The sequence below is a fragment of the Eptatretus burgeri genome, chromosome 4 (assembly GCF_056783735.1).
Source record: "Eptatretus burgeri isolate ZD-2024b chromosome 4, Ebu_testis_v1, whole genome shotgun sequence".
NCBI lineage: Eukaryota > Metazoa > Chordata > Myxini > Myxiniformes > Myxinidae > Eptatretus > Eptatretus burgeri.
This window is the reverse complement of record NC_140964.1, coordinates 90,163,471-90,191,358: the sequence shown is the minus strand read 5'-3', so window position 1 is coordinate 90,191,358 and position 27,888 is coordinate 90,163,471. Positions and strand designations below refer to the sequence as shown.

Below are 27,888 nucleotides of genomic sequence, written 5' to 3'. Positions count from 1 at the left end.
TTGTTGATGGATTCTGACTAATCTCGGTGGACAGGTTGGGTGTGTGACACGGACGAATCGATTCGATTTTTGTGAAGATCCGAATCCGGATACGAGAACGTTTAATTTTTTTTTAAGTGATTCTTCACCATTGAGAGATGGGGCCAAAACCGATATATAGCCTGATATTTCAAAAAGTTGTGGACGACTTGTGACAAAACTATGTGGACGGGTTGTGTAGGTGACAAGAACAAGCCGATTCGATTTCGGTTCAGGATTCGGCCCATCAGTGGAACACGAAACATGAACTGTTCAGCTTGGCTGAAGTTGGCGTTCTACCGAGTGCCATTATAGTTCAATACTATGCCTCCATCAACTGCACTGGCCTTCCATATTAAAAAACAACAACATAATCTGATCATCCTGATTGTGATCAAACGATCCGGTTCCTTTGAGGATGAAGATGTTTAAATTCGCTTTAACCGTCATCATTTGTGATTTGAGGAAGAATCGTGACTCTTAACTTCTTTGTGGGATTCTCCGAAAAGCTCCTGAACCCGAATTAAGAGTCTGTAACCAAGGTGCTTTGCCTGCTATAACTAAAGTGCATTTGCTATGTGCCACATGCCTAACCTCACGAGTGAAAAAACCTGCACTGTGAATTTTTGTTTTTGTTTTTTAAAGAGTACATCAAGATGGCTGACCATTATGTCCCTGTGCCTGGAGGTGCTAATAATAATAACTATGCCAATGTGGAACTCATCTTGGACATTGCAAAGCGCATCCCAGTGCAGGTTAGTAGGCCTTGTGCTTGGATAATCATGGTGGTGCAACAATTGTATGCAAAATTTCAAGTTGCTGTGTAAAAGGATAAATAGACTCGACTTTATTTTCATATTAATTAATTAATTAATTAATTTGCTAAATAGTACGTATGCATTTTTCAGATTGACTTGAAAACCAGCTGATTCATTTTGGAATTGATTCAGGAACTAGTTGGATGAATTTTGGGATTGGGAAGTGCAGTAGTGGGTGCATTCTGGTCTTTGATTCAGAAAGTTTAGATTCGTGGATGCATCTTGTGATTTATTTGGGTAGTATTGTATGCATTTTGCAAATCGATTCAAATGGAAAGTAGTATATGCATTTTGTGACGAGATCTAGGAGTTGGTGGATCTATACTGCAATTTCATTCGGGATTGTGGGATTGATTTTTGGGATTTTGCTTTTAGGCTGTCTGGGCTGGCTGGGGTCACGCATCTGAAAACCCAAAGCTTTCTGAACTCCTTCATAAACATGGAATTGGCTTCATGGGTATGCTTTTGTCACTTCATTTGTTTCATCCTTTTATGAATGTTACAAAAACACAACCTATGATTTTGATTAAATCTGGTGTGCAAGGCAATTCCAGAACCTGTTTCTACAGGACCTCCTGGCCAAGCGATGTGGTCGCTTGGTGATAAGATTGCGTCGTCTATTGTCGCACAGACTGCTGGAATCCCCACATTGCCCTGGAGTGGATCAGGTGAGGTCATTTGTCAGTTTGCTCTTGCCATAGTTATCAGCATTGAATAATTTTGGGTCATATGTTGTTCACCAAGATTAACTTTGTGTTTCCCTCCGTGTGAACCGGATGCTTATCGCTGAAAGGTGTGTGGCATCTTGAAGGTGTTGCATAGCTATTCAAAGAGATCATAAATGACGGTTGGACCCAGAAGATTATTGGGGAGGTGCTGGTGTGTTTGCCCGATGTGCAGAGTAAATTGACCTTCAGATGAAGACCCTTGTTAAGTGGTCCAGGTTCAGATGACACTTTCACATGTCATCAGGAATCTCATCCAGGAAGGCTGTACATGAAAGTGCTGATTTTATGGATGTGTATAAGTGCTGAGAGATCCATGTTCCACTCTCACAGCGATGACATTGTTGAGCTAACATTTTCTTTCTCTTCTTGTAATAGGTCTGACAGTGGATTGGAAGGATGGTGATCAGGCAGATGGAAAAGTCATAAACGTTCCTCCAGAAATCTATGAGAAAGGCTGTGTTCATGACTTTTCGGACGGTTTGAAGGTTTGTCACTTGGTCACAAAGTTTACTTCATAATGTTGGGTTGGCATGTCCAAGACATGACAAACGCTAAATAAATAAATTCAGAATGGAAAACTGTGAATGTTGGAAGTTTATTAATTTTACAGCTAAAGTTGATGTACAATGTGTCATTAAGCTGTTTTGTCTGCCGGCTGGTTTTCATTGCTTTGTCAAAATGTCCATCGACCAACCCCTATAAATTGTGGCTTTGTTTACTGTGTATCCTCCTCCCATCAAAATTATGTTTGATTTGATTGGTCAGTCTGATTTAATTAAATTGAAAACATCATTGATGACCTGTTGGGTGATATCATTGCACAGAGGTACGTAGTTATGCTTAGCTTTGACATTGTTTGGGTTTTTTTTCCCCCTAACTTTTGATTGAAAAGGTGTTTCTTGAAAGATAAGGTGTCCAAGCCTTATGCTTAAACTACTGACTTTGTTCAGTTCCCATCATGGATTGATGTCCTTTGAGAAATATTTTTCATCTCCATATTGTCTGCTTTTGTCTTGGTTGAAGTTGTTTGATGTGTTGGAATGCAGCGCAGGCAAGCTGGACAAAATGACCTTTTTTTTAATGGGATTACTTTTTATTTTCTTGCATTTTACAAAAGTAGGCAATTTACTTTCTTTGGACTCTGAGATGTATTAAAATAATTTTGTTTTCCTTAAATCATGAAAGAGGGAGGGTTTGAAGAGATCTTAAGTATCATGATGCAGTGGCCTAAAGGTCATCTGCCATTATTGATATCTGATGTATTGCTGCTTCGTTGTTCCTAGGTGCTGAGAATCTCTTTATTGCATTACAGGCAGCCCAGGATATAGGTTTCCCGGTAATGATAAAGGCATCTGCTGGTGGTGGTGGGAAAGGCATTCGGAAGGCGAACAATGCTGAGGACTTTCCAAACATGTTCAGGCAGGTGAGTGCCTCAGCAGGATATCAGAGAATGATTAGGTGTGACTCCTCAATAGGCCTGCCCACTCAAGCTGCAGGTTGGAATCCAAGCCTTAGGTGGAGGTCTTAGGAATTGTGGCATCATTCAGGTCTCCAAGAAGTAGTGCTTAAAACACCCGCTAATGTCTCATCTCAAAGAACCATGCTTTAGCCACAAATCTGCTATTGCAGGTGCATTTGTGTTCCTCTCGGGGATTGTTCTAATAATTTGAGGAGGCTTTGTTTTTCAAGCTCAGCAGAGTGTGCAGATCATATATATATATATATATATATATATATATATATATATATATATATATATATATATATATATATATATATATATATATATGTAAAGGTTCTTGTTGAGCCTTGGTTACTATGAAATATGAAGTCAACTGACTGGTGCATTGATGACACAGGTGCAAACGGAGGTGCCGAGCTCACCAATTTTCATTATGAAGATGGCTTGTGAGGCAAGACACCTCGAAGTGCAGATTCTCGCTGACTCTTACGGCAATGCCATCTCTCTCTTTGGGCGTGACTGCTCCATCCAGCGAAGACACCAGAAGATCATCGAGGAGGCGCCGGTGAGCGTGGCTGGACCGGAAATCCTGCAGCAAATGGAGCAGGTTGGTGACTGTCGGAATTTTTTTGTCATATTTGGTCAAATCAGTAAATTTTGACGTTTACGATTGAGCAATTGTTGCGAACTTTGACCTACTGACATGTGATAACTACTGATAATTTAGGTGTGCCTTTGTTTGTATTTATCCTTCTCTGCTTTGTTTTGGCCCTCTTTGCACTATCCTTTGGATTAAAGTTTGATTTCTAATATTGTTGTATCTCTGCCCCCACTGCGACTTAATAATAAGTTGGGTGAGAAACTGCAAAACGCCAAAGCAGTCACTTTACGGATGGCTGGCTAAATGCCAATTTGGAGGTGATGGCATGCCTGAGCAGAGCAAATCTATCCTATTCTGAGTGTGGTAAGCCTGTGTCAATTATCATGATTTTCACCTAATTTAGATCCGCAGGGAAAAGGCATTGTCACCAAAATGAGTGTTGCATGGGTGAGATTGAGGAGTAGACATGTGCAATCTTAAGAAACAAGACTTTATTGAAATAAATGACATGGGCAGGAGACCCATTTACAGACAGATTCAGCAAACAAACATAGGCAATAAATGGGGGGGAGAATATTTGTATAATAATAAAAGGCGATGGGCCCGGATACACACTCTGCCATACACTCACATGTGCACAAAGCAAGGATTCCGAAATGAGCTCAATATCCCCGAGTGACACAGCGAACAGAGCACAGCAGAGCAGAGTAGCACAGAGCATAGCAGGGTATCTCTGGCAGAGATCGTGGAAGAGATTCCATGGATATCCCTGGCAAAAGAGAAAATTGCTCCTCAGGTCCTTAAAAAGTACCCCTTACTCCCCAAACTTCTCTTGCCCCTCATGTAATGTGATGCGGACATTCGGATGGTGGACACTCGGATCCCACCACCGAACCAACCTGGATACAGCCCACGGCTCGGGTCATTTGCAGCATGCTTCTCCTTGCCAGTGAGTCCAGCCAATACCACGCCGTGTTTTTGCAGTGATTTGGGGTAGTGGGGGGGGGGTGGGTTGAGTTTCTCTCTGGGGTCCTGCCCCAAGTGATGACATTGACGACACCGCCGGTGGCGTCACATCTTCAGGCCCGTGACAAATGCCAGAGGGAGGTGGAAAAATGGTGCAAACTTTTATCGTGCCACCTCATGCTGGGGTTTCCTCATGCTAATTACCCTCTGGGGGGGGTGTTCCCTTCAACTTCAACACCTTCAACAACACCTTCAACAACACCTTCAACAACACCTTCAACAACACCTTCAACAACACCTTCAACAACACCTTCAACAACACCTTCAACAACACCTTCAACAACACCTTCAACAACACCTTCAACAACACCTTCAACAACACCTTCAACAACACCTTCAACACCTTCACCTTCAACACCTTCACCTTCAACACCTTCACCTTCAACACCTTCACCTTCAACACCTTCACCTTCAACACCTTCAACACCTTCACCTTCAACACCTTCACCTTCACCTTCAACACCTTCACCTTCACCTTCAACACCTTCACCTTCAACACCTTCACCTTCACCTTCAACACCTTCACCTTCAACACCTTCACCTTCACCTTCAACACCTTCACCTTCAACACCAACACCTTCACCTTCAACACCTTCACCTTCAACACCTTCACCTTCACCTTCAACACCTTCACCTTCACCTTCAACACCTTCACCTTCACCTTCAACACCTTCACCTTCAACACCTTCACCTTCACCTTCAACACCTTCACCTTCACCTTCACCTTCAACACCTTCACCTTCACCTTCACCTTCAACACCTTCACCTTCACCTTCACCTTCAACACCTTCACCTTCACCTTCACCTTCAACACCTTCACCTTCACCTTCACCTTCACCTTCACCTTCAACACCTTCACCTTCACCTTCAACACCTTCACCTTCACCTTCACCTTCACCTTCACCTTCAACACCTTCATCAACACCTTCATCAACACCTTCATCAACACCTTCATCAACACCTTCATCAACACCTTCATCAACACCTTCATCAACACCTTCATCAACACCTTCACCTTCACCTTCACCTTCACCTTCAACACCTTCACCTTCACCTTCAACACCTTCACCTTCACCTTCAACACCTTCACCTTCACCTTCAACACCTTCACCTTCACCTTCAACACCTTCACCTTCACCTTCAACACCTTCACCTTCACCTTCAACACCTTCACCTTCACCTTCACCTTCACCTTCACCTTCACCTTCACCTTCACCTTCACCTTCAACACCTTCACCTTCACCTTCAACACCTTCACCTTCACCTTCAACACCTTCACCTTTTTTTTTTTTTTTTTTTTTTTTTTTTTGTATACCTTGGTCGAGGCTCGTATGAGAGCTAACACACAACTCACAGCAAGGAGGCATGGGACAAGAGGGGCGGGAGTGGAAGGGACAAGACATTGGGGAACAGACACAGGTGAACTGTGGAAGGGAGAGGGATGGGGATGGGACGGGGAACATGGCGAGGGGAAGATGGACATTAAAGGGACTTTCAGGAAGGAAAGCAGGAGAATTGAAGGAAGTGGGCTTGGGTGGATTATCGGGGGTAGAAAAGATCGAGGATTTGGATGGGGGAAGATAAGAGGTGGTGGTGAACAGCTGTTTTGAAAGCCTGGAGGGAAGAATGGGAAAGAATAGAGTGAGGAAGTTTATTCCAAAGGCGGGAAAAAAGAGGAATGAAAGAGTGAAGATGAGCAGTGATTCGTGATTTTGGTAGTTTTACCAGAAGGGGGTTGTTGGCGGACCTTGAGCGCCCTGTGGAAATGTGGTTGGAACAAATCACAGAGAGAGCAGGGGGCAAGGCTGGAGAGGAGTCGGTAGAAGACAGAAAGACCACCGACCAACCTGCGGTGATTGAGTGAGAGGCCCAAAGACTCAGCCTCATTGCGGGAGATGCCAATGATCTTAAAAGCCCTGGTTTCGACAGCGTGAAGTCGAGAAAGGTGGGAGGCAGGAGCACCAGCCCATAGGGGGGAGCAGTACTCCATCAGGCTGTGGACGAAAGCTTTGTAAGTGGTCAGGAGCTCAAGAGGGCCGAGGAAGGACCTTGCACGACGGAGGATTCCCAGTCGGCGACTGGCTTTGGAGGCAAGGTTGGAAATGTGACTTTCCCAGGAAAGGTCATGGCAGATAGTGAGACCCAGAAGCTTGAAAGAAAGGACTTCTTCAGGAGGATTGTTCAGAATGTCGATGGGGGGTTTTGTAAACGGTCCTTTCGAAGAGACATAGTGAGAGTGTGAGATTTGTCTGGATTGAAAGACATGTTCCACGTGTTGGACCAGTTTGTGATTTTATCCAGATCTGCAGTGAGCGAAGAAGCTGCTGCTTGCCGGTCTGAGGGATGACAGATGGTACGGCAGAGGGTGGAGTCGTCGGCAAAGAGAAATAGAGGATTTTCCAGAGAGTCCGAGAGATCATTGATGAAAACCAGAAAAAGAACAGGGCCCAGAACGCTACCTTGAGGAACTCCAGCCTGCACAGGAAGAGGGGATGAAAGAACTCCATTTAGGGCCACACGTTGACTGCGACAGGAGAGAAAGTCTGCGAGCCATGAGTGGAGATGGCCTTGAATACCATGGGAAGAGAGTTTGGTGAGTAGGGCAGGGTGCCAGACTGTGTCAAAAGCACGTGATATGTCCAGGGATACGGCTCGGATTTCCTGTCTGGCATTGAGGACCTCCATCCATTGATGGGAGAGCAGTAGCAGCATATCTAGGGTAGAGTGACCTGGTCTGAAACCAAATTGATGATTGGAAATCAAGCCATTGGAGAAGAGGAAGGATTTCATGTCTGAAGCGATGATGGATTCCATAACCTTGCTGATGATTGGGAGAAGGCTGATTGGTCTATAGTTACAGGGATCTGTTTTTGCACCTTTTTTATGCAGGGCAGTGATGTTAGCAGATTTCCAAGCAGATGGCAGATGACCTTGGGAAAATGAGAGGGTGAATAGAACAGAGAGAGGGTGAGCAAGAGCAGAAGAGCAGGCTTTGAGGACACGTGGGCTGATGCCGTCTGGACCGGTTGCAGAATCTGACTCGAGGTTTGAAAGCAAGCTCTCCACCTTGTCAGGAGAAAAGGATACAGATCCAGGGACAGTTGGGTGCGACTGGGTAAAGTGGGTCGAGATAGTGATGGGTTTAGGACACAAGATTTAGCTGCAAACACCGAGTTTAGACATTCAGCTTTATCACGTGTGGAATCAGCAGTGCGGCCATTTGAGGTAAGGGAGGGGATGGAGGGGGAACATACACCAGAAACAGATTTGATTAAACGCCACCAGGATTTTGAGGAGGGAGAGAGGTTTGAGAGTTCAGACTTGAGATGAGAAAGATGTTGTTTTCTGGCTCTCCTGAGGGTAGATACACACTTGTTCCGAGCTTTGTGGAAAGAACTGAGATTGCCCTCAGTTGGGTTTGCTTTCCATGAGGCAAAGGCAAGTTGTTTCAGGATAACTGCCTCGCCACAAGCTTCAGTAAACCAAGGGCAGGAGGAAGGGTAAGACAACTGAACACGAGAGGGGATAAATCTGTGCATGAGGGAGAGCAAGTTTCTTTGAAAGAATTCCCAGGATGAGTTGATGTTTGAGAAAGTAGTGATAGGAGACCAGTCTGTAAGTTTGATGGCTGCTCGGAGACCCTGCCAGTCGGCTTGAGTGAAATGCCAGACTCGACGGCGGTGAGGTGGTTCTCTGATAACAGCCAGAGAGATGTCCACTTTAACAAGGACATGGTCAGAAGAACCAATTGGAGCGAAGGAAGAGCAGCAGATATTGTCAGGGAAATTTGTCAAAATCAGATCCAGAAGAGATGGAGTACCATTGGTTGAGATCCGGGTCGGGAAGTTGACCGATTGAGTCAGTCCCAATGAGTCACAGAAAGCTTTTGCTGATGTCCCATGGCAGGTGAGAGAGGTACCCACACCTAGCCAACTGGCGTGATGACAATTGAAGTCGCCACATAAGAGGAAGAGAGAGTTTGGATGAGAAGATAGAAGATGGTCCATGTTTTCGGAGAGTGAGGTGTAGATGGAGTCATCACTGTTCGGTGGACGGTACAGTACACATATAAACATGAGGTGGGAGTGGAGGGGAAGCCGAAGCCAGAGGTATTCCTGGGGGTGTGGGGGAGTGAGAGCAGTGCAGGGAGAGTGAGGAATAGAGTCTTTGATGAAGAGAGCAACACCTCCACCAGGACGAGGCTCAGGTCTGTCATACCGTAAGAGGGAGTAACCAGGGAGAGATACTTGGGAGTCAGACACGTCTTGGGAGAGGAAAGTTTCTGTTAGGCAGATAATGTCTGGTTTGTCAGTGGCAACCTGCATGGAAAGATCTGAAAGGTTTGAGCGAAGGCCCCGGATATTTGAGGTCCACACTTTTAATGAAGAGGTAGGGGAGGAGGCTTTGGGTGCAGGAGGTGGAGGGGGCGGGGGAGGGTAGGACGAGGGACGAGGGGGGAGGTAAGGAGGGTTGCTGAAGGAGTGTGGGGTATTGCAGAATAGCGAGGGGAGGGGGCCGAATGAGGAGCAGAAAAGGCTCTGTGGTGCTCGGAGAGAGGGGGGACAAGAGACAAGGAAGATGGCAGTTGAGTATTTGAGGAGGTGGAGTGAAGAGATGGAGGTGAGAGGGCAGTGGAGGGAGGCAGGTTGGTGGATGAGAGGGGGGCAACTTAGAGAAGGAAGAGTGAGGGGGATGAAAGGTGGGAGAAAGGTGAGGGGGAATTTTTGAAAGAGGTGAGAGGGAGGCTTGGAGGGAGAAGAGTGGGATGGTTGCTTTGAGAGTGAGAGTGAGGGGTGAGGGGGGTGAGTTGGCACTGAAGTTGGAAAAAAAGAATGGTTGATGGAAAGCGAGCATCCATGGCAAACTATAGTTTTTAAAAGTTTTAGGTCAGAGATGCGATTTAACACAATTCTTGATGGATGCAATGAAGGCGAATTCAGAGCATGGAGAGAAGAAGCGCTGTAATAGTTGGATTTTTTAGGCAAGGAATGAAGGAGAGGTCGAAATGAAAGCAGTCTGTTGAAATAGCAGAAGAGTAGTGCATTGTGAAACAGTAAAGAGTACCACATGTGTGAGAGAGGAAGATGAAGCATCATAAGATCGTTTTTGTTGTTAATATTAATGTATGAGAGAGTTCAACAGATTAGGTCATGGAAATGTAAAAAAAAAAAAAGAAATCGAGGAAGACGAGGAGGAAGTTAAGAGGAAGAAGAAGTAGCAGAATCGGGAGAAGGTGAGCGTGTTGTTGTTGTTGTTGTTGTTGGGTATATATATATATATATATATATATATATATATATATATATATATATATATATATATATATATATATATATATATTTTTTTTTTTTTTTGAGATAAGAAAGAGATTAGTTGGGAGAATGGGGGATGTTTGGAAAGTGGGGAGGATGAAAATTGAAGGTAATGGGGAGGATAGAAATTGAAGGTAATGGGGAGAAAAAACAAACAAACAAACAAAAAAAAAACGATCGAACACCAAGTGGAACCGGTAGGCCTCAAGCCTAGGACTAGGCCTCAAACACCAGGTAAGAACGTCGACATAAATACTCACAAAATAGCACGATTTTTGAAACAAAACCGAACTAGGAACACACATTAACATGTAGGTGAGAAAATTAAACAGTTAAAACGGGACAAATAACAACCGGAACTTAACTTTGAGAATGTCAGCAGGGAGCCCCGGAGGAGACCTCTTGCCGCTCAAAACCGGAACCGGAAGTGACCTTCACCTTCAACACCTTCACCTTCACCTTCAACACCTTCACCTTCACCTTCAACACCTTCACCTTCAACACCTTCAACACCTTCACCTTCACCTTCAACACCTTCACCTTCACCTTCAACACCTTCACCTTCAACACCTTCAACACCTTCACCTTCACCTTCACCTTCAACACCTTCACCTTCACCTTCACCTTCAACACCTTCACCTTCAACACCTTCAACACCTTCACCTTCACCTTCACCTTCAACACCTTCACCTTCACCTTCACCTTCAACACCTTCATCAACACCTTCATCAACACCTTCATCAACACCTTCATCAACACCTTCATCAACACCTTCATCAACACCTTCTTCAACACCTTCTTCAACACCTTCTTCAACACCTTCTTCAACACCTTCTTCAACACCTTCTTCAACACCTTCTTCAACACCTTCTTCAACACCTTCTTCAACACCTTCTTCAACACCTTCTTCTACACCTTCTTCTACACCTTCACCTTTCTTTGCCTGGCCCTCGTTGGTTCAGACAGGAAGGACAGATCATGCGATGCCCTTACTCTGTCCTCTCTATCACATATAACACTGCCTTCCAATGGTATACAGAAACACGGACAACTTAGCCTAAACGTAAAGTCCTTGTTTCAGGTAAAAATGACTATCCCACATGAGCACACAGTCCATGCTAAAGCCATAAACTTTGCTAACTACCTTGTACCCCACACACGTAACAACATTGAAGTATTGAAGACAATACAATACATATGAAGGAGCCCACTAGTAGTTATCTCCATGGTATATTGGTTAGTTGAATGACCTCTCCCCATATCGGTGGAAGAGGAATATGCATTCTGTTTGTGTGGAAGACTCGAACCTCCTTTGTGACTCTCCTCTTTCCCATCTAATTCTCTCATTATCTCTCTCAATCTATCTCTCTCCACAACTCTGCAGTGCATCCATACACGCTTTGCAACACTCTCCATTACAAAGCCAACAACCAAATCTCACATTCCAAGCCAGCGATCCACGGAGTGAAAACAGTGAAGACCTGTCTAGTGCGGTCGAGTGGAAGGATTAAATGGACGCCCTGTAAGCAAGCATGAGGTCACTCTACACCTGGAAACCAATCGCATCACACCGCTGAGGCACCAGCTGGACCAGGTCAGAGGGGAGAGGTCAAAGGGGAAGGGTGCCTTGCAAGACTCAATGCCACGCCTCGCCACCGGCCAAGGCTCAAGCGTCCAATGGCATAAGGTGGATCACGAAGCGAACCAATGGGGGAGGGACCGGATCATGTGATTTCCTCCCGAGTTAAAACGGGGCTTGTAGAAACCTGGACTGAAGCGCAGATAGGAGTTTGGCACATTTGGGAAATCGACGAGAATGGACTGAACCTGCGAGGATGAATGAGCTGGTGATCACAGTGCAGTGGAGGACTGGCGAACAGATTGAGCAGCGGAGACCGAGCAGTCATTTGATTAATAACAGTGGAGCATTGAGAGGACGGTACTCCATCTGGGGGAGGAGGGGGTGGGGGGGGGGTTAATTTGCTGGAAATGTAAAGCCGATTTAGGTACTGGACCCTGCCTGAATTGAACAGACCAGATGGTGGTTGTGGTTGCCTAGCAATCTGCCGCACCATGGAATTAGCCATGGATTGTCAGCTGGATAGTGGGTTTGAGAACTCCTTTCGTGATTCCTCCCGACCCCGAGTCCACAACAGTATTAAACTGCCTTTTTTGTTTTATCTTATCTTATTATTACTGAAAGCACCCGCTCCCTACGGGAGCCATCAAGGGGGGGGTCATGCTATTATATTTATGCCTATTTTACTCCAAGGGGTCCCAGGATTACACATCCAAAAAATGTTTGCAATCGGTTCTGCCGTTTTTCCAGTACCTGGGAACAGACAGACAGAAATGGCTTTGTAATGGAGACAGACAGACAGTGAATTATGGGAAGATTTTTTTTTTTTTTCTTTACAGGATCTAAGGCTCATCGTGGAGCTTCCACTACGAGCCTGAGATCCTGTAATATCTCTCTCTCTCTCTCTCTCTCCTCTCTCCTCTCTCCTCTCTCCTCTCTCTCTCTCTCTCTCTCTCTCTCTCTCTCTCTCTCTGTCTCTCTGTCTCTCTGTCTCTCTGTCTCTCTGTCTCTCTGTCTCTCTGTCTCTCTGTCTCTCTGTCTCTCTGTCTCTCTGTCTCTCTGTCTCTCTGTCTCTCTCTCTCCGAGTGATCTAATGGAACTTGACCAGGTGTACAGAGCAATGATTGTTGGACTTGCTGAGTATGTGAAATGCTCAACAGACTATGGAATTTAATTTGTAAACAAACCTGAAAAAGTATCCTGAACTCAGCTTGCAAAGAAGTTCCAAAAACAGGTGTGACTACAAAAAGCCACATAGGAAAATGAAACGGCAACAAATATAGCCCCAATGATTGCAAAAAAGACAAAATAAAAATACGAAAATAAATATCAACAAATATACATCAACAACTGGGAGAACAACAAAAGAGCAGGAAAATACAAAAAATTATTGGACCGAGTTGGGGTCGACAAGGAAGTGTCACCGGAATGGCGAAGAAGAGATCAGCTCAACAGTGACTGAGAACGGATAATAATAAATGCCCAATATCAAGGACACCACACCAATGGATTAAAAAAGATGGCAGGAGTGAGCCAAACGGCCAAAACAGAAAGTAGAACCAAGGGCAATCATTGAAAATAAGGATGTCATGCTCATGTACGAACTGATCCCATCGAGTATGAACATAGAAAACAGCCTTGTGACCAGACATTGTTCTCAGGAACAAAAAGGAAAAGAAAGCATTGCTGATTGAGGTATCAGTACCCAGAGATTTTATTTTATTCATTTATTTTATTTTGCTTAAATAAAGCAGAAATCAAGAAAATGAGGTCAAGAGATCTTGGAAACTGAAGAGTGACAAAATTGCATCAATGATAATTGGAGCAACAGGAATGATAAAGAAGAACATCACCGAAAAATAAAATAATAATAATAACAAAAATCCCTGGGAATATGACCACAAACTAACTACAATTGGGGGCAGTCTGGGGTTCGATGATGATCTTGAAAAGAACCCTCGGACCAAAACCAAGAAACAAATAACTTCACAACTTAGCCCACGAATCATGATCTTTCACCGAAATGAAGATTGATACTTCGAGTCCTGGGGGGACTAAGTTCCACCTGATGAAACCCGAATTATGGAGTTAACAATAAACGAAACACACACACACACACACACACACACACACACACACACACACACACACACACACACACACACACACACACACACACACACACACACACACACACACACACACACACACACACTTCCGCAATGGGGAGGCGGCATGATTTGTTGCCTCCCTCTCGCCTGGGACAGAAAGGACAGAGCGCCACGTTGAATACATCACTTTCGAAGGCAGTGAGGACTGAGCCGAAAAAGGCAGCTTCAATGGGATGAGATACGTATGAGGTGGCCGCCATCATGCCGTTTAACATGCATTTCTGACATGGCCTGGCACTGCTGCTTGGCAGGCTTTGTTGACCCAGTGTCGTCAGGAGAGAAGGCCTGAGCTTTGGCAAACTCCCTTTTGCAAAGTTCCGCCTGTTCAGCGCAAGAGAGACTGCGTTTTGTGGGATCGAGGACCACACCAATTTCGAAGTGAGGGGTGGATTATATTCGGCGATCGCACAAAAGGTTTAAAAAAGCGATATCCTGTAAAAATAAAATTGCATATTTTCAGCGGATGAGACACCTCTCAAGACACCAATCGCACGGCACCGCAGGGCCCAACACAAGCGGAAGCGGATGTCTGTCTAATCGATGTTCCCTTGAGAGCACGAGTGAGGCTTGGTGAATGCTCGCCAAGTGGCTTAAGCACTCAAGCAAGCACTCCAATGAAACGGTTGTTAAGAAACGGCGAGTTTGGCACGCGATTAGCAACATATTTAACATACACCTTCCAGAGACGCCCGAAATGTCAAGCCACAAACGCTGACGTCTGGATGTTTATAAGCATTGCAATGTACCCAGCGATTCGATAATATGAGTGAGGAAAGTGAAATCAGCAACTTTATCGGAAAGAAATCACTGCGGCCTGCACCAAATCAAGGCATGGTTGAGCAGGCCAAAAAACATGGCAGCTTCAGACCGCAGTGAGGTAACCCAGGAAACGCTTTAAGACCCAGAGAGTGAGGTGGCCGAGGATCGCCTGATGAAGGATATCATTAAATAAGGCCGTTTATTATCTTCAAAAGGTCAGGTCAGGTCAGGTATGGCAGCATGCGCCAGAGCAGCGTGTCGCTGCATCCACTTTCTGCTCCAGGGGCTTCTGTCTGGCCATCCCCCAGGCAGATGCTTGGACCATCCCCATTTCCTTAAGATGCCGATCAACCTGCTGCCACCACGAGGCACGTGGTTGGCCCATTTGCCTCCTCCACTCATGTGACTCCCTTGCTGAGAGAATCTGGTGAGCAGGATCAGCGTCAGGAAAATGAGCCACATGTCCATACAGCCGCAGCTGACGCTCACGGACTATGCAGGTAACAAATCTCATCCGAGTCTCTCTCAGCAACTGCTCGTTGGACACAAAGTCTGACCAGCGATAGCCAAGGATTCTCTGAACAGACCTGGTACCAAAGGAATTAAGTCTCCATCTCAGATCCCTGGTCAGAGTCCAAGTCTCACATCCATAGAGCAAGACTGGAAGCATTAAGGACCTGAAGACTCGGACTTTCGTCCTCCCGCACAGGTACCGGCAGCGCCACACCCCATGATCCAGTGAATCCATGACTCCCCAAGCCCGACCCAGACGTCTGTTGACCTCTGACTCACAGCCAGCAGAGACATGAATATCACTGCCAAGGGAAGTGAATCTCTCCACGACCTCAACATCCTTACCACAAACAGACACAGAGAGGACAGCAGCATCCAAGATGTCATTGAAAGCCTGGATCTTAGTTTTGACCCAGGAAACCCATAATCCCAACGGCTCCAACTCCTCATTCAGCACCTCGAGGGCCCCCAAAAGGATATCTAAAGTCTCCACAAAGATGACTGCATCATCTGCGAAATCAAGGTCAGAGATCTTGACATTCCCAAATGATGCACCACAGCTTGATCTCTCTGACATCCTCACTATAATCCAGTCCATACAAGTGCTGAAAAGTGTGGGGGCCAGTACACCCCCCCCGACAAACTCCAGCAGCAACTGGAAATAAGTCGGAGATAGTATCACCACATCTCACAGCACTCTCAGTACCAGAGTATAGTTCAGACATCAGATCGATCAGTTTTGGTGGCACCCCAAGAAGACCAAGAATCCTCCAGAGGACATCCCGATTCACTGGATCAAATGCTTTACAGAGATCAACATCAGCTGCAAGCAGTCCCTGCCGAAACTCTCGTCTGCGTTCGGTGAGGACACGAAGAGCAAGGATACGGTCAATCGTTGACCTCTTTGGTGTAAAGCCTGACTGCTCTGCATGCTGGTGCTCAAGCAGATGGTGGTGAACCTGATTAAGAATTATTCGAGCAAAGACCTTGCCCGGCACTGAGAGCAGCGTCACCCCTCGGTAGTTGTTGCAGTCTTGGCGATCACCCTTCCCTTTCCAGAGAGGGACAACAAGGCCCCTCTTTCAGTCAGTTGGGATGATGCCTGTGTTCCAGGCAGAGCACAGAGTTGCATGCAATGGCATGAGTGCAGCATTTCCACCAGCCTTGAAGTTCAGCATGGATGCCACAGATCCCTGGAGCTTTACCCCTTTTCAACTGGTTCACCGCAGCCTGTGTTTCCACAAGCGAAGGTGGACCACAGTTGATTGGAGGGTCAGCAACAGTGATTGCATCACCCCTGACATCCAACTCGACAGCTGGTGGATCAGCATGGTTCAACCGCTCAAAGTAACCGGCCCAGCGGGCCTTCACTTCGGCCTCTTCTGTCAAGAGCCGACCACCCTCTGCTCTAACTGCAGTACATCAAGGGATGGGCTTGGATGAACGCAATGCACGAATTCCCCTGTAAGTAGGATGAGAATCACTTGACCACAGGTGATGCTCTACCCCCTCACAGATTCCTCGCACGTTGGCCTTCTTGTTCACCCTTAGTGCACGTACAGTTTTACGCCTCAGCTCCCTGAACAGCTCAGCTCTGCCGTTCAGCCTGGCCCTGCGACTCTGGTCAATGGTATCCAGTGTCCCTTGAGAAACAAAATTCTTCTTCGGCCTACGGTGAGTTCCAAGACATCCACTGGCACCATCAAGGACGGTGGTCTTGAAGGCACTCCACAACTCCTCAGGATCTCCCAAAGCACCCAGACCCCCCCCAAATCTCCACTCAGCCTGTTTGCAAACTCCCCAGCTACTCTCTCATCCTTGAGCTTGCCAACCTCCAGCCTAGGCTGGGATGGTACCATTTCTCCTGGATTTAAGGTGCAACTTAAGAGTTGCTACAACAAGCCGGTGGTCAGTATTGAGGAACTGAGCACTACGGTAGACCCTGCAGTTCTGGATCATCCTCCAGCGACCATCAATGACCACATCGTCATTCTTCTTTGCCACATCGCCAGCATTGGAATACCGAGTCCAGCGATGAGCTTATGACCACTGAAACCATCAACCAGCCACCCAAAGTCCACAACTTCTTGCAAAGTCAAGGAACTTAGTGCTATTCAGGTTCACAGTTCCAGACCCATGGGGACCAACGCACGTCTCATAACCATCCCTATCAGTTCCAGTTGATGCATTGAAATCCCCCAAGACTAGAACCGTATCTCCCCTGGGGCACTGATCAACCACCATCACAGCTACAGCAACTCATTGGGCATGGTAACCATCAAAGCGATCTGACCAATAGTAGGTGTAACCACCCGCCATGATCTCACCGCAATCCGGTCTCCAAACCTCAGAGAGTGCTGCAATACCGATGTCCAAACGCTTGAGCTTAGATTACAGACAGGTGATCATCCTCTCTTCGGGGTAGGACATTCCAGGCACCCACCAGAAGGGTCCGCCTCAGGTTAACCTAAGGAGACCGCTGTCTGGTGGACGACACCTCAGCACCACTCCGACACACTCTCCCGCAATCTGACCTGGGAATGTTACCCCGTCGTTTCCCTCCTATCATCAAGCATTGGGGGTCCCGAAGGCTTTGCCCCAATCCCGTCATCCGGTGAGCTGCCCTGTAAAGGGAAGTTGCACAGGAGGTACTCCCACGGAGTGGGCTTTCAGATTTTTTTTTTTATGCTTCGATAATGTTTTGCGGACTTTTGGGTTTTACGGTGGCCGGAGTGCAAATCCTGCCACCAACCTCCTAATAAGAAGTAACCCAACTGCAGGAGGACGTCCGCAGACACAGTTGGGCACGAGATATGGATGTCCGTTGGCTCACAAGCAGCTCCTCTGCCTTTTGACAGGTTTTGTTTTTAATCCTGCTGGGTGTCCACATCCAAAGACCATCCTCACCAGGAAACCTGGTGGGGGAGATGGTTTCGTCGCCGACACTCCGACCATGGAACAGGTTAGTACAGGTTTACACGATACCTGTAGCAAGTCATCGATCTGATCTGGCCTGACCTGGCCTGTGGTGAGAAAAAGAGAGATGAGCAGAAATTGGTCAGGGTATCGTAACCTTTATCAAATAGTTAAATTTTACAATTCTATTTGTAAGTATCCTTCCATGGACACAGCACAAGAGAAGAAGCAAAACATCGAGCTCAGTAGGAAAGGTTGGAGAGCAGTAGTTTGGGGCTTATACTGCATAACAGCAGGAGGATAAAGAAGTAATGAAGAAAGACTATCCTTGATGGGCATGAAAATTGTTTATTTGGTTGAAATTAAATTTATATCATGTTGCACTTTGTGGTTGAAAGTGATTGTAAAAAGGATATCTGCTCAATGTGATTTTGATCCCTCATCATATGGCAGTGTGCAGTTCTCCTGGCAAAGATGGTGGGTTATGTGAGTGCTGGTACAGTGGAGTACCTCTTTGGTCAGGATGGGAAGTTTCACTTCTTGGAGCTTAACCCACGCCTGCAGGTGGAACACCCTTGCACTGAGATGGTGGCCAATGTCAACCTGCCAGCTGCCCAGTTACAGGTATCCGTCTTGTCATTCATATGTTGAAAGTCGATATGCTAAGTTGGTGAAAGAATGATGATTTTTGAGTTTTTGTTCGAGACCGAGGGTGTCTCGTTGAAATTCTCACTCTAAGAACAATAATAAAACAATGTAATGAATGCATTTCAAGTTTGTGATGACTTTCAAAAAGCATTTGACATTGTCCACAGGGATGTGATGTGAAGTTAGAACCTAATGGAATACCTGGACAGTTGATATAATGCCTCGTGTTGGCTTAATGGTTAGAGTGGTGGGCTTGGGATCCGAGGATCCTGAGTTCAAAAACCGCTTGGCTATTGAATTAATACCAAGTGGGGTTGACTGCCTGTCATCCTTCCGACGTCGGCAAAATGAGTGCCAGAATGCTGGTATCCTGTGTCGGAGTGGCGACCCGTCCAGGATTGTGCCCAATAGCCAAGGAGACTGCTTAAGCAGCACCAATGCTCTGCACAGAGCATGGTCCCAATGGATGGATGGATGGATGGATGGATGGACAGTTAATTGGAGAATGATAAAGAACATGTACAAGGGATATAAATGCTGTGTAATCTGCAATGGGAAGAAGTTGGCAGAATTTGAAGTTGCAACAGGAGTCAGACAGGGATTCATGCTATCTCCACTCGTATTTCTACTTGCATCGGATTGGGTAATAAGAAGATCTACAGAACGTGGCAGATGTGGAATAGACTGGGCTCAAGATGACAATGTGGAGGAGCTCAACTTGGCAGATGACATCTGTTGGGTATAGGACACCAAGCAAAGTATGCAAGACAAAGTGAATAGGCTCCAAGAGTGTGTCCCTGTAAATAGGACTGAACATCAACACCAACAAAACTGAGAGCATGTTTTAGACAACTATGCAGTGATGTGCAATGCCCTGACAATACAAGATGTTGACAAGTTTACGTATCTCGTGTTTGTGGGTACTGTAACAGGAGGAGGGCACTCGTATCCTTCTACAAAGGATACAGAACGCAAGAGTAGCACTTGTCATGGTGAAAGAAATCTGGAAAAAAAAAATTCAACCCAAGAACGATGCCTGAATTTTTTTCATAGTACCATCGAACCCCGACATTTGCGGACCCCACGTATTCACGGTTCATAAAATGTGATGTGCTTTGCATATTCGCGGTTTTGTTCACAGGCATATTCGCAGTTTTAAAATGAGGAGGTGGAGATGGATGCGTAATGTGGGGATGGGCAAGCATTGCATATGGAAAGCAACATCACAACGAGAGTTCATCGAACACCTTACCCCACACTGTTTCAGTACTGCACATGATTCATTTGAAATAATATAATGATTTTAAAGGTGGTATAAAAAAAAAATCTGGAACTTTAGTAAAAGGAAAAATATCATGGAGGAAATGAAAATGAGGAGGTGGAGATGGATGCGTAATGTGGATTAATTTATTCGTATGCAGCCTACGGCTTCTTGCTGCATCATTTTCTGGGGGCGTGCCGATGCCGCTGATGCAATTCCCCCTGTTACCAATAAGCTGTCCTCATTTTTCTGACATCAAAAGGCTGAGTCAACCCACCTGGTAATAATTCAATGACCTTTCAAAAAAATTAATTGCTCCTGAAGTTGTTTTTTGGTTAATTCGGCAAAGGGGTTGAATACTTGTGCAACTGAGAAGCATCTGATTTTTCTCTCTTAATCTAACTTATTCACATTTTGTCTGTTTTTTTTTTAGCTTTATCACTTTGGAGTAGTTTGTGAAGACTGTATATTACATTTCATTTGAAAGCATTATGAAACTAGAAGGGCACTCGGTGAAGCTCATACCTCTGCCACGCAATGCCTGATCCACGAGAACATATCTGGCCCAATACATTTTTGAAATATCATGCTATATATAGTTTTTGGTCCTATCTCTCAAGGAGAATCACTTTAAAAATTAAACAATCCTCATATCCAGATTCGAATTTGATCTTCACCAAAATCTAATCAGTCATAAACTGAATTGTGTGGATGGACGGATGGACGGACAGACAGGAGGGATTGACCCTGCTTTTCGCTTCACGTATGTGGAGTAAAAAGGGCATTACGCTGGATGCCTGGAGATTGAAAGAGGATTGGATGACCAACAGAAACCTGGCAGCATATGCTGTAAAAAGAGCTGAAGGAGCTCAAAACCACCTGAACAGCGATCATTCAGTGAGCCCAAGAAAGACAAAGGTGGTGTGAGTTTATTTAGAGGCTCCATTTGCCATCAGGCATGACAGAATCATTTAAGTAAGCAAGGTTTGTGCCAAGGACTGTAGGTTGTAATTGACTAATAATGTTATGCCAATGGTTGTGTTTGGTTGGTGACAAATTGACGAAGGTTCAAAGGCTGGACTACCAGAGGCAGTTTAAAACATCTAAAGCCATATTCAACAAAGGGGTCATCATTACAAGCTCGGTGGTCCATCAGGCATCCGAAGCCAACCGATTGGTTTCACTTTTGCTGAGACATCGCCAGGAAAACAGTGTTGACCTGATCGTCCTGCTGATCAGAAGCCTGCTCCATTCTCTATTTGAAATGGAGGCAAAGTCTCACCCTTGATGGCTGTAACCAATCACTTATTTATTGTTCGCAGTTGTTTACAACTGGGAGACTACAAATACAAGCTGGCAAAGAATGTTGTTCCTGTGGTTTAATGTGATGCACTGAACTTGTATTGTGTATGCTGGAATGAACTGGGTGATATTTGGAGTGAATGAGGAACCACAGCATTCTGATGATTTTGTAGATCTGCATGGGAATTCGTCTGCATCGCATCAAAGATATCAGAGTCTTATTCGGTGAGCTACCTTGGGCTGACTCACCGATTGACTTTGAAGCACGCCAATGGCTGCCAAGTTCTCGTGGGCATGTCATCGCTGCGCGCATCACAAGTGAGAACCCTGACGAGGTATTGCAGAGTTTGTTTTCTTTAACTCGTTGTTTGAATAATTTTGCAACAATTCGATCAGATCATTATTATTACAGGTGCTGATTAAAGTGTAATTTAAAATTATATTGTATCTGGGTTTCTTAATATCTGGGATTTGGAGAGCAACAAACGACATTATTTTTATTGCCATTTTAATATCTTATTTGTTAAAATTATCAGTTGTAACATTTATCTCAATTCGGCCTTTGGCCGCGATGGAAATTGAATTGAAATAAACCTTTTGTTATGATTTATTACTTATTTCACGCACTGTGATGGGTGGGATTTGTAATACCGTTTCCCACCTGGTGGGTGATACACATTTACATAGAGATCATTTACATCACGACATGATACACATTTACATAGAGAATTTGTGTTCCCCCACTCATCTCTCTCAGGACCACCGGCAAAGATTAAAAAATACCCCTATACATTAATTGGGGTCATGCTGATCCTCTGTAGCAAGTCTGGATGTAATTGGCCCAGAACTGTAGGAGGAGTAGCACGACAAACACAAAAACACTGGTCCATAAATTATCCTAAGGATTATTATTATTATTATTATTATTATTATTATAACACACTTTATCATAAGTTGTCAAAAATGTTGATTGCAATGAAAGTCCAGCAATTAATTTGAATTGTCTTTGTGTGAGTTTGCACGAACACATAGTGTGGCGTGTATTGAAAATTGGTTTCAAAATGAGACTTTTTGCGCATACAAAAACAGTTATTGCACTTGCTTCAGGGCTTCAAGCCAAGCGCAGGCACTGTGCAAGAGCTAAACTTCCGCAGCAGCAAGAATGTATGGGGATACTTCAGCGTTGGGGCCGCTGGAGGGCTGCATGAGTTTGCTGATTCACAGTTTGGACATTGCTTCTCATGGGGGGAGAACCGTGAGGAAGCTATCTCGTGAGTAACTCGACTTTGTCCTGCAGCATTTAAAATCCTTCACCAACGTCACATGAGCACATGATCATGACTCGTATCATCATGTTGTAAAAATAGTTTTATTGTGCAATCCTTGGCACTCTGTTCCACAAACTAAGCTTGTAAGTGGAGCAGCGACCTTGAAACTGGTAGTTAGTTGTGGCATGATCATTATTGAAACAGGTGTCAGATAAGGCAACAATATCTCACTGACATTGTTTGCTGCCTGTCTATATGGAGCATTTCGACAGGAAAATTGAGAAAATTATGGAATAAATGTCAAAGCGGAAAGACGAAACCACATCCAATTCACGTGTGGACAACATGGTTTTAATGTATGTCCTACAAAAAAAATCATCAGGCTCACCTGAGATATGAATTCTCCTGGGTCTCTCTCCTCTCCACCCACATAGAATGACTGGGTCTGAAACGAAACTTATGATCTGAGATCAGGCCGTTGTAGAAAAGGGAGGATTTGATGTCAACTGTAATGATAGATTCCATGACATTGCTTGAAATTGGAAGTCGGCTAATAGGCTTGTAGTGATAAGGATTCATGTTTGCACCACGTTTGTGTATTGCAGTGATGTTGGCTAACTTCCAGGCAGACAGAAACTGAACGGGAGAGGAGAGAGAATGATTGAGTTAGCAGAACAGAAAGAAGATGAGCAAGATCAGCAGTGCAGGTTTTAGGACATGTGCACTGAATCCATCTTGGTCTATTGCATAAGCAGAGCCTAGGTTTGCCAGAAACCTCTCCACCTTCTCAAGTGGGAAAGATTGTATCCAGGGGCAGTTGGGTTGAAGGGGGTAGGGTAGGGAGTGTGGGGTTGTTACACAGGATTTGGAAGCAAACACAGAGTCACCTGTGGTGCCATTTGAAATGATGGAGGGTATGGAAGGTGAGAATACTCCAGAGACAGACTTGAAGAGAAGAAAGTGGCTGGGACGTAGAGGTGTGTGGGGGTGGGAAAGAATAGAGAGGCATGGGACATGTGGGGGGGGAGAAGTGAGTGGGGGAAGAGAGGGGCCTGAGATGGGGGAGGAGAGGAGAGCGGAGAGAGGATTCCACATCTGTGACGTGGAAGGAGAGGAGAGGAGAGGAGAGGGGCCCACGTCTGGGATGCAGGAGAGGGGGACATGGGAGACATGGGGGGGAGGGTGGGGGGAGAGGCGAGGAGAGGGGCCTGTGTCAGGGACGCAGGAGAAAGGAGAGGAGAGGAGAGGGGCCTGTGTCAGGGATGCAGGAGAAGAGAGAGGAGAGGAGAGGAGAGGGGCCCGCATCTGGGATCCAGTAGGAGAGGGGAGGAGAGGAGAGGTGCCGGCATCTGGGACGTAGAGGAAAGGAGAGGGGCCCGCATCCGGGATGCAGGAGGAGAGGAGAGGAAAGGAGCCCGGGATGTGAAATGAGAGAGGAGGGGGGCGGAGAGGTGGCCGGGAAGCTGGGGAAGCCAGATGTAAAGATGATGCATGGGAGGATACTGATGTGAGGGATTTTGTCACCATAGTCCCACACAGTGCAAACCGGTTGGAAATAAGGATTTCAAGGGAGGAGAGATGAAGACAGACATCAGGATTGTGATGGCAATGATTATTAAAGGCACAAAGAAAGACAGCACTTTATGGACGCTAATGTGGATAAGCCATGGGTTTCTGAGTCTTCCTGAGATGGAAATGCAGGTGGAATGTAAATTAGATTGGGAGAAACCTGTTTGGAAACAAATGTCAGAAAATTGAACATTTTGAAATTGTCGTACACAGGTTTCCATCGATGGGAGGGTATGGAGGAGGAAGAAGAAGAAAAAGATTTAAAATTGTTTTTTTGGCGTTTCTATTTATTTATTGGTATTAAACAGAAGGTGTGAGGGAGGAGTTAAAGCGAGGGTGGTGAATAATGGGGCAGATGTTTGAAGACATGTCGTAGGAATTCTAAACTATTGGGAAATTGGTCTCAATTGAGTATTTCTGGTTTTCCGTACCATCAGAGTCTCAAGACAGGAGGCTGATTTCTCGGGACTGTCACTCTGAGATATGTATGACTGAATGTATGCAACTTCTTTTGGGGGGAGGTGCACATACTAGTCGGTGAGATAGTAGGCACATGGGAAGTCCAAGGTGACACGAGAAGTTGCAGATGACCACAGAAGAGTTGGTGACCTCTTGGTGAAATTGAGAATGACTCGTGCCTGGGTTAGCATCGAGATTACCCATTTGTTGAAGGCCAACGCTTCAACATCTGCCGCATTCTATATTGAAAGCGGGATATTTCATTCTCGGCACTACACAAATGAACATTTTACACCAATAGAGAGCAACATATCATTGGACAATTTGTCGAGGCATTGTTGGCTGCATAAAATTGAAAGTGCCAAGGACAAACTAAACTTTGAAGTCATCCATGGTGTTGAGTTTTAGAATTCAGGTGGCCAATCCTGGGATGTGACAAATCTATTGTCATGTCTTTTTGGACAGTTGAAAAAAAGAAGAAAAAGATTGCATCATGCCTTAATATAAACATATTTTTGGCCCACACACTGTTTGACCATCGTTTCTTTCGTCTTTACTCTTTAAGTGACATCCTCCAACATTTTCCTTCCACCATGGAGCAATGTTTTGAAAAACATTAAATATTTGTTCAGCATCAAAGGGATATTATTTGGGAAGTGTGTGAAAGAGATGTGGCCTGTGCTTTGCACAGCAACATGGTGGTTGCACTGAAAGAACTGTCCATACGAGGAGATTTCCGCACAACAGTGGAATATCTCATCAAGCTGCTGGAGACTGAGACCTTCCAGCAGAATACATTTGACACAGGCTGGCTTGATCACCTCATCGCAGAGAAAGTTCAGGTGCCTTGATGTTGTTTTTTTGTTTTAAAACTTTTTTTGCTGTCGAGATTATTTGCTTGAATTATAATTTGCATGTTCTTTTGAGATCTGCCGAGTTAAATAGTTTCATATTAGGTCAATATACAAGTGATTTCAAGGAACTGTTAGGATATGAGGCAAATTATTGCTGCAAATGTGTTTAAGAAGTCTGCCTTTGCAGACAGCTTGGTGGTTTTTTTTTTTTCTAAACCGCCTCTCTTCCAGCCTAGCTCCCTCTGCTCTCTCAGCCATCTGATGTTGCCCAGCTTCTTCAGGGCTTACGTATTCTTCCAGGAACTCCCTCCTGGTTAAAGTCCCAAAATCCGGGTGTACATCACACCTACACCATTCCTCTTCTTTTTCTCTCATTTGTGAAACTGCCCTCCAGAGGTGATTCAAATGCATTCTTCAACCAAGAATGCAGGTAGGCAGTGGAGCACCATATCGTGCCATTGTGCATACCTGTGATCTTTTCTACCCCATTAATACTCCTGAACGGACGAACTTTTGCAGCCTACTCTCCTTCTCCTTTCCTGTTTGCAGGGCCTTTCCGGAGCTAATTTTGTGATATGAGGCAATGGTACAATGCAGCACACTTTAAACCAGCTCAAATGAGCTAAGATCCTCGTCCTCTTAATGATGACGTCATAAAAACGAATATGACGTCATTGTGATGTATCGGGTTTGCGATAAATTATCTGTGATAATGCCCGGCTTGATTCCCGCAAACAAAATTCAAACAGCTTGCCTAGTTTCGGAGATAATGGTATTGGCGATTTCCATTAGGGGCGATATCATGACGTCAACTTTTTTCTAGGAAGAATTTCCAAAATCGGAGATAGTTACTGCCTGCGAGTGGGCTTTCTGCATATACAGTACATGGCAAGTTTCATGAAGATCTGATGAAAACTCTGTTGTGAAACAAAATGTCAAAAATTAGGAATGACGTCATAAAAATTGATATGACGTCATAGTGATGTTTCATATGTGCGGTAATTCATCTCTGCTAATGCCCTGTTCGATTCCCGCAAACAGAATTCAAAAAGCTTGCCTAGTTTCGGAGATAATTTTTTTCGGCGATTTCCATTAGCGGAGATATTTTGACGTCATAACTTTTTTTTTCTATGAGGAATTTTCAAAATCGGAGATGGTTACTCTCTGCGCCAGGTATTTTTACATATATACGCCAAGTTTCAGGAAGTTTTGATGAAAACTGTAGGCTGTGAAACAAAAAAGTCCACAAGAAGAAGATGAAGAACAACAACATGAGTGAGACTTCAAGATCTTCCACGAGGATCTAAAAATATTTCATCTCTGCAGTGGAGATTAAACTATGTATATGTAATATATGTATGTATTGTAATATGCAGCCTTGACCGTCTTGCGATCACGTGAATGCTTGGCTGATTGCCTTATTTAGGTATCGAATACATAGTTTAGAAAAAATTTCCATTGTAGCCAGGAAATACGTGACTTTCCAAATGACATATGAATGCTGAATGAGGCCTTTTGCGCGTGCGCTGTGTGCATTTACAGTGACTTGGTTCTGCTCGCCGGGCACTCTTAACCTGCCGTTAGTCGTGCAAAATCTGTAATTCAAGTCGTCTTTGGCACAATTTTTAGCATTTCGATGAAAGAGTGGAAATTTCAGAATGGTTAATCATAATTGTTCTGTTCCTGAATGAAAATCAAACTTACGAGACATATCCGTGGATGAGAGGTATCGAGTTCATACAATTTCCTGTTATTACAAGCGAGCAGCGACAGTGGATTTGACACGCATAAACACACACATGGGCGGACACTTCTCCTTTTACCAATAGATGCAAAAATCCAGTGTTATTTATCTTGTGGGCCTGGAACCAAACAAAACAAACAAACAACAACAATATGTATATCATATATATCAACTGTATACCGTGGAACCCTGACATTTGTGGATTTGGAATTGGCGGTTGATAAAATGTGACCTGCTTCGACATTCGTGGCCTGTGCTTCACGTATTCGCGGTTTTGCGGGCACAAATAACAAATAACTCCCACCAGTGCCACATGCATGACACAGTTCTATAACCATCTCCCAACAACTGGACATGAAGCTCCTCTACATGCAGAAACAATAGTCACACTAGCCACCCCTCATCCATCTACCAAGAACCCTTGTACAACTACTTATGTGCAGCGTGTCCTGGGTCTCATTCTTTCTTCTCGTCCCGCTGCCTTGACCTGCTAACCCTAACCCTCACCTGCGTCCTCTTCATAGGAGTTCACTGGATTCTGACTCATCATTGTCATCATCATCATCATCATCATTACATCAAAAGTTATGTCATATCTTAAATAAAAATTGGAAACGGTACCTGTTGTTGTTGGTGTTGTTGTTTTATTTGTCAGCATTTTCAATGAAACTGTAATCATGTGCATTCGTGTTTGTAAAATTTTCACTTTTGACTCACGAACCGCCAGGAACCTATCCCCCTTTTTTCCATTGAAGCAATGCCCCGACATGTGTGGATTTCGCATTCGCGGCATTTTCCAGGAATGTACCCCCCCCCCCCCCCAAACGAACGTGTGTGTGTGTGTGTGTGTGTGTGTGTGTGTGTGTGTGTGTGTGTGTGT

At 44.9% G+C, this 27,888-nt stretch overlaps 1 protein-coding gene across 3 annotated transcripts in view; it reads left to right on the top strand.

The window, feature by feature from the left end:
- Window positions 1–27,888, top strand: part of ACACA (acetyl-CoA carboxylase alpha) — a 355,968-nt gene that overhangs the window by 16,245 nt on the left and 311,835 nt on the right. For all 3 annotated transcript variants that reach the window (XM_085879260.1, XM_085879257.1, XM_085879259.1), the window contains exons 5-14: window positions 664–773; window positions 1,212–1,293; window positions 1,406–1,504; window positions 1,940–2,049; window positions 2,877–2,987; window positions 3,424–3,633; window positions 18,357–18,527; window positions 21,288–21,449; window positions 22,222–22,385; window positions 25,102–25,252. In XM_085879260.1, coding sequence (XP_085735386.1) covers window positions 664–773; window positions 1,212–1,293; window positions 1,406–1,504; window positions 1,940–2,049; window positions 2,877–2,987; window positions 3,424–3,633; window positions 18,357–18,527; window positions 21,288–21,449; window positions 22,222–22,385; window positions 25,102–25,252 — 1,370 coding nt within the window. The remainder of the gene's footprint in view (window positions 1–663; window positions 774–1,211; window positions 1,294–1,405; window positions 1,505–1,939; window positions 2,050–2,876; window positions 2,988–3,423; window positions 3,634–18,356; window positions 18,528–21,287; window positions 21,450–22,221; window positions 22,386–25,101; window positions 25,253–27,888) is intronic.